This window comes from Parambassis ranga, chromosome 8 (genome assembly GCF_900634625.1).
Source record: "Parambassis ranga chromosome 8, fParRan2.1, whole genome shotgun sequence".
Taxonomy (NCBI): domain Eukaryota; kingdom Metazoa; phylum Chordata; class Actinopteri; family Ambassidae; genus Parambassis; species Parambassis ranga.
In genome coordinates this window covers 18,859,523-18,866,916 of record NC_041029.1, presented here as the reverse complement: position 1 = coordinate 18,866,916, position 7,394 = coordinate 18,859,523, and the positions used below count along the sequence as shown (strand labels likewise).

The 7,394-nt window shown below is 45.8% G+C and overlaps 1 protein-coding gene across 2 annotated transcripts; it reads right to left on the bottom strand.

The window, feature by feature from the left end:
- Positions 1–777: 777 nt before the first annotated feature.
- Positions 778–7,139, bottom strand: copz2 (COPI coat complex subunit zeta 2). 2 transcript variants are annotated; one of them, XM_028412471.1, is made up of 9 exons: positions 7,018–7,139; positions 4,915–4,983; positions 4,411–4,495; positions 3,847–3,938; positions 3,474–3,529; positions 2,722–2,799; positions 2,542–2,593; positions 1,762–1,800; positions 778–840 (listed from the first exon to the last, which is right to left on the bottom strand). In XM_028412471.1, exons 1-9 carry the CDS (start codon positions 7,033–7,035, stop codon positions 793–795), a joined length of 537 nt encoding a protein of 178 aa, XP_028268272.1. In that variant the 5' UTR covers positions 7,036–7,139; the 3' UTR covers positions 778–792. The 2 variants fall into 2 exon arrangements, with proteins under 2 accessions (XP_028268272.1, XP_028268271.1); XM_028412470.1 differs by lacking the exon at positions 778–840 and adding an exon at positions 2,191–2,304 and having other exon boundaries at positions 1,760–1,800; positions 7,018–7,138.
- Positions 7,140–7,394: the final 255 nt, after the last annotated feature.

Here is a 7,394-nt window from a genome sequence, read left to right as displayed (position 1 = left end):
TGTAACAGCACTCTTTCGCCACTAGAGTGCAGGCTGAGCACACGAACCTTCTTCATGAGCCCAGTGACATCAGAGCGGACGGAAGGCCTCGAACCCGCGGTTCTTTTGAACAGAGGCTGAATGAGGTCATATGAAACGGTTTAAACACTGCTGCGAACTGATGAACGGTTTAATGTCAAACTGTTGTTACTGTCTGTATTTACTGTTCCCGCTGAAGCTCCTCAAAGCGCAGACACTCTACAGAGGTACGTGGATATGACGCGTTTGTGCGCTGTCTGGGGAAATGCTAATGTGTGACGTACTGTGGGCGCAGGCGTGTTGATAATGCGTGTGTTGTAACGGTCTGAGTTGTGTAGTTGTGTAGTTGTGGTGTTTTAGTGATGGTTGTGATTAGCAGCAGTTCAGCAGGCGGCGGCTGTCTTCCGGGTTCTCTGTGTGGCTAAGAGTGCGCCTGCGCGGGCTGAGAGTGTCGCTCGTTGCCTTAAAATACACGAACTGTAAATATTTTACTTCACTTTTCAAACTTTACATTTTTAGCTGCTGGTTTTCACATTTATGTTTTTATCTCATTTATTTGTGTTTTTGCCTTTAATGTAAATGTTAGTAGAGAGACTGCTGTTTCTAATGTCAACACCAGGTGGCGCACAGTGCTCTGTTACTAGTCCTTATTACTCATATAAGTAGTTATCTGCAACTTTAATCTATGATACTGATCAGCCATGGAATATAACGTATCTACTCTGCATGGTCAGTTAAACACGTGTTTCTCTGTATTGCTGTGTTAATGTAACATTAGTAGAAACTTACGTTAGTGGTCAGAGCCAGCTTCTCTGTTAGGTGCTGTCAGGGTTAAAGCAGCAGATTAATAGAAGCTTAGAGCATGAGCACACAGACACACAAGCATTAATTCACATCATATCTATTACAAGTCAGCACAAGAACATGTCCACGCTCATGTTCATTCCTGCACCCAGGCAGGGAGGACACATCAGTTCTCCTGTGAGAGGGCTGCAGTCACTGTCTACACATACACCCATTGCACTGTTTATTAGCTGTGAAGCATATTGCTGCTGCACGGTGCATTAGAAGAGTGAAGCCAGCAGAGGCAGCTTGTTAGCATGCAGCTTAGTGTGTTTGCAGACAGATGTCAAAAAAGCAAGAATCAGTCGACTGTAGGTTCTGAAGTCACACCGAGGGTAACATATGCTCAAGGGTTAGGAGAGAAGACAGAACTGAGATCGAACTGAATGCATGTTATTACATGTGAGCACTTGTATGAGAACAGTTTCTGCAACCTATAGATGTTTTTTAATGTCTCCTGAACGTCATTACTAATAATTTTGTCTCAACATCCGGTCCATAAGTACACACACATTCTAGGTCCTCTTTCTTTTTTCTGGTTTACATGCATCCTCTCTGTACAGAAGAGCGTGTTTGAAATGTGTTTATGTTCTGAGTTTTTGAAAGTCTGACTAAAAATCTGAGTTCTGAGTTTAAAAAAATGAAACAACTTTTTCTACATTAACCTAAATCTTCTTATCTTGGCGACATTTGTTTTTGTAAATATGATCAAATGCTTAAAAACCAACAAACAACCCGCTGTTCGTATTACAATCATCTTATAAGTGTAGTCTCTAGACATGCATGTGATGTATCACCATGTGTTCATAACTTAAACTGTGTGTGTGTGTGTCTGTGTGTGTGTCTGTGTGCGTGTGTGTGAGTGTGTGTGTGTGTGTGTGTGTCTGTGTGTGTGTTTACCTGGGCCACACTTTGCTCACTTAAAGGGTTTTCATCTGCCTGTAAAACAAAAAGGGATTATTGTGAGTACAGTAGAGAAATGACATGCACACGTATAATACACCAGCAAACACTGCAGGCAGCACTTGATCTATAGAAGCGGCACACGCTGTAACTCAAGGACATTTGACCACGACTGGTTAATCAAACAGCTGTTAGGTTTCAGCCACGCTAATGGTTAGCAAAGTTGCTCTGTCTGTCACTTTGACTACTGGAGTCATGGTTCTCAGTGGTTAAACCTCGTCTAGCGCCACCAGCAGGTCAAATTGTTAGCCTGCATGCTCTCTCACCATGCGTTTACCTCACCCGTCTCGCCCATTCCTCCTCCATCCCTCTCTGTTTCTCTCCCATTCACTCTCTCACTCCTCACTAACTTCCTCTTTAACTCACTGTCTCTCTCCCCCTCGTCCTGCCTGTTTACAGCTGGCTCCTGTCTGTTTGTCCATCTAGGTTACCGGTGATGTAATCAAACAGCACGAAGCCATAGGCCTGCTCTGACATTAGCTACACCAATCAGAAGACAAGAGACAAGGAGAAGGAGAGAAAGAAAGGTGAAGCAGGTAAGAGGAGATCAGGAGCCGACATAAAGAGAAGCTTTGAGAAGCTACAGCTAATGTAGCATCATCATTCTGAACAGGCCGACCAGCTGCATGGATATTTTAGAGTTTAACACTTGTCTTGTATGATACTTATTCAAACATTTGAATGATTGGTAGGTGAGGGTGTTTGACAGCATCTTACTCTGTAGTTGACCTTCTGCAGGACCTGCTGGGGGTCACTCTCCAGAATCACCCTGGCAACGGGACAAAGAAACCAATCAGAGCAGAGTGCAGCACAAACAGGCCTGGGATTATTCTCCACTAAAATAAACACTTAGAATCAGAGTACGACACAAAGTTGTCCTTATGATTACTCTCCTACCCTCCGTCAATGATTTCATCCACAACAAGGAACACTCCTTCCATGTTGTCCAGTAAACACCTCCGCTCCACGTTTTTCCTGCAGGACACACGCAAAAATGTGTCAATTACTCTGGATCATGTCATTTCACTGTATTGTAACTCATTTTACTGCTTGGAATAGTTTGAGGGATGAACGGATCTGAGCAGCTGGCAGCACGTAGACCTGTGCTGGTCATATCCAAACAGGGAACTCTGAGGTGTGAACCTTTACATGCTGCACTGTGCCGTTCAGACTAGCCTGTAATCTTTCATGCTGTATAATACCATAATCTCTCCAAGTCTCCATCGCTCACACTCTGCATTAGTACTGCATCGGTTCCCATAGCAACCACATCAGCCGCTGTTTGGCTAATAGTGTTGCAGTCAACAGTGAGGGAACCTGGCGTGCGACGTACACACACACAGTTTCACACTAAGACACACACAAACAGCTTTCTAATCTTTCTAAACAAAACAAATGATGGTGAGGTGCCGTTCTGGGTTTCTCCAGATGTCCCAGATGAAATCACCATTTCTTTCCATGTCAAACGCACACAGCTGTTGAACTTTACATTAAAGACGGAGATTCATTATCTCTCTGAGAGGTTCTGGTGGAGAGAGGGCCCTGATCACATGTGGCTTTCCATTAGCAGTGACGCTACTTAGATGCTAAATATCACTAATTCATCCACACAGTAATGAATCTGCTTTGGGGTCAGTGAGAAGACGTACCTGAGGATGTGGCTGAGGGAGTCAAACAGACAGTTGAGTACTGACATGAGCATCAGCTGGCAAGAGAATAAAAACAACAATAAATACCTGAGTCCCTTTTTATGGCCTAAGCAGCACAGGGTCTCATGTGCTTGCAGTGTAAATAAGGCTTTGGTTACCATGTTGCATGGCTCACTTGTTATTACCACAGCTAGCTATCCACTGCAGACAGCATTCATGCATTGACGTAAACCAGTTGTTAGCTGATGTGCTGTGTAAAGCTGCACTGGTAGAGAGAAATGATTTCATTTCCATATAACAAAAACCCTCAAGGAGGATAAGCCTTGATTTACAGCTAATTCTGCAGCAGGTAGTGAAGATCCATTCGACGTACCTCGTTCTCCTGAGCACTGCCCACTACGTAGAAGAAGAGATCTATGCTACTCTTATACACGATGGTCATCCCCTCCAGGAAAGCTATCTCATCTGCAGAAGGAAAGGACATACAGACGGGGACTTTATTCATTTTATTCCACTTTTTATGTAATATCATGATATGATGCCAAAATTACACACAAGGACGGGAGGGGGGGGGGGTGAGAGTGACTGAATGAAGAAACATGATAGGAAGATATGAAGAAGATAGAAACCTGGAAGAAAAGGAGGAATGAAGGAGGTGTGAGGAACAAAGGATGGGCAGTGGGCGGATGATAAGAAGGCCAGGGGCAGGGACTCGGGTATCAGCCATGTGAAACTTGGAATAATAAAAAAAAGGCGTTGCTCAGGTTTCCCCACGCTAACACGAGTACTGTGGATCAGCATGGTTTGGTTCCACAGTGGATCTGGCTCATGTAAAGACAGCTTGAGGCAACACGTTCCAGAAGAATGTGCCACAGTTGACACAGTGGATGTATGTATGAGTGTTCAGTACAATACATAAGGCTGGGGTGGAACTCACTGTCTGCTTTGTGCGTCTTGTTGAAAACATTCCTCTCAAAGTTCTTCTGCTCCTTCATGGAGGGGTAGAGCTCCGAGTCGTAGTACTGAAACAGGCATGGGTTATAAATGTAGTCAGTGCTGGGGTTATTGCATCAGATCATCATAGTTTAGCACAATAACTTAAATGAAAAACCAAATGTAACATTGAAGTGATTCCAGCTGGCTGTTTATTCATTCAATTGATCTGGCTGGGTGCTACATTAGCCACCGCTAGCACTCGAGTCTCTGTTCATTTGCCAGGTGAGGTGCAGCTGGTTTAAAAAAACACGTTGAATTTAAAAGATCAATCAGTTCTGGTTCTGAATAATGTTCGGCTGGCTAATGTGTTGCTTTTAGGCTAATGCTGACCCGACCGATTGTTACTGCTCCTGCTTCACATGGAAGAGTGTAGCTGGAGGCAAACAGCAGGGCTTTTATTTTGAAAGCTGAAAGGTGTAAGAGAAGCTTACGACCCCTCTCTTACCTTCGACAGGAGTCTGTTTCCGTCATTGTCGAGGATAAAAACAGCCTTTACTGTGTAGAGGGAGGGTTCCTGAAACAATACAGAGATACATACATACAGCTCTTAAACACCTCAGCCTCGCCCACACCTGTCCGGTATGTGATATCAACCTGCTCCCAGTTAACACCCTGAGTTATATTCACTGTGGTATACACACCCAGCAGCAGCCCAGTCTAACCAGTTCCTACATTTCAGCCCTGGCTGCATTGACCCATTTTTTTTGCACTGGCTCAGTTTTCCAGATGTGGAACTTTTTCCTCCATTCTGTGAAGAGTTTTCAGACCCGGGACAAAGTTCTGTTATGCACTGACTAGCATAGATTCACAGTCAGAGTGTATCACAGAACTTAGACCAGAGACCTACAACGTGTTACCATGGTTACAGTGAGGCGAGGTGGACGCTGATGATGATGTAGACAAATCAATCTAACTAGTCTAATAACATGTATCAGACAATATAACCAGAGAGATCAGTGATATGTCAACTAAAGATTTACTTTTAAGGGACGTTTAAAATCCATGGTTTCAAATAGCAAGGGACCAACCAGCAAACCAGTATAGAAGAAAAGAAGGGATGATGGAGTAAGAGCAAGAACAGGGGAAAGAATGGTAGTGAGAGCACACACACACACACACACACACACACACACACACACAACTCAGCGGAAGTGAAAGTGCAAGATGCTGAGAGAGCAGTGGAGGAAGAAGTACTCTAATCATATATATTAGCATGTTTCCAAAGTTTGCTAACATCAGCTTGTCACCGTGGCAACGAGTAAACCTAACACTGACACACTAAATGTATCTATGACATAAGCAGCGGTGCTCGTTAGTTAGTGTGAAAAATACTCAACTGTTCTACGGTCATGTTATATATGTGGATTTTAATGTAAATGCAGTTTAAGCACTTAAAATCTAAGGTTTAAATTATTTAGGTTACCTTGGTGACATGCATGCATGGATTTTAGTCTGGTCATATGTAGTCAGTGCATAATATGTAATCTTTAATTATACGTTTAGTTTTAAGTCTAAACGTCATTAGTCATGAATGCAGAAGGGAAAAAGATAAAGTCATTAAACTGAGAAACGTGAGAAAGAGAGATGAAAGAGTTGGACTGAATAAATGGGGGAGAGGGAGGGAGAGAGAGAGAGAGGGAGGGAGAGAGAGAGAGGGGGGGGGAGAGAGGGAGAGAGAGAGAGAGGGAGAGAGGGAGAGAGAGAGAGAGGGAGCGGGGGAGAGAGAGAGAGAGCGGGGGGGAAAGAGCGAGCGAGAGAGGGAGAGAGAGAGTGGGGGGAGAGAGGGAGGGAGGGGGAGAGAGAGAGCGAGAAAGAGAGAGAGGGAGAGAGAGAGAGAGAGAGGGGGGGGGAGAGAGAGAGAACGGTGGACGTGGCACCTACTCTGCTCTACACGTCAGTGCACATATGCTGAACACAAGCAGACATTTAAACACACAGAGACACGTTAACACTGCTCCTCTCACAGCAGTGTGTCCACACACAGGAGTGTGTCCTCTCACAGCAGTGTGTCCACACACAGGAGTGTGTCCTCTCACAGCAGTGTGTCCTCTCACAGGAGTGTGTCCTCTCTCCGTGTATATATCAGCACGGGCTTTGGCTTACAGCCCACTACACAGTCCTGTTGCGCTCCGCGTGGACTCCGTGGATAAGTGGATCACAGCTGGTGCTCACCCAGTCTGTTATAATGGAGTTAAGTTGTCACACGGAGGCGCAGACAATCTGCACTATTTTTACACGCATACAGGCTGAAAAGTGTGCATGACCAGCCGAGATCAGATCAGGCCTGCGCGCGCACAGCCAAGTAACACGGACACGGACACAGTCCCGGTGAAGAGTGAACACAGCCCGGTTCTGATGCATGGACACCGGTCAGTCCGTCAGTCAGCCCGTCCCACCCCCACCTCCCTCCACCGAACCTGCCATAACGCAACAAATGTCCCGCACGCTCAGAAACAAACACGCACAGCAGGCTGCTCACACACACACGCAGAGACCTCGGCTACAGGAGCCGGCTCTCACGCACCGGCGGACCGGGGGAGACGCTCACCAGAGACGCGGAGTCCATCGCTGCCCTCGCTCGGTGTGTTGACGTGGACAGCTCTGAGCTGTCACACCGAGATCACTGCCTCTTTTTTCCACGGAGCCGCCCGGGCGCGCTCCCGCACCCTCAGCAACCAACCGGATAGACTCAAAGCCACCAGCAGAGCGCGCTCCCGACACCCCCCCCCCTCCTGAGCGTATATCAGAATAAAAGTCTTCGTGCGTGCAGCTGGAGGCTGAGCTGGACAGTTTACAGCGTCGGGATAGTTTGTGCGAGGCTGTGGTGAATATTTAGAAACACCTCCACCAGACTTCACCCCACGTTTTATTATGATTTCACAGCTGGAGCTTGAACAGACTACACTAAGTAAAAAACCCTTTGCA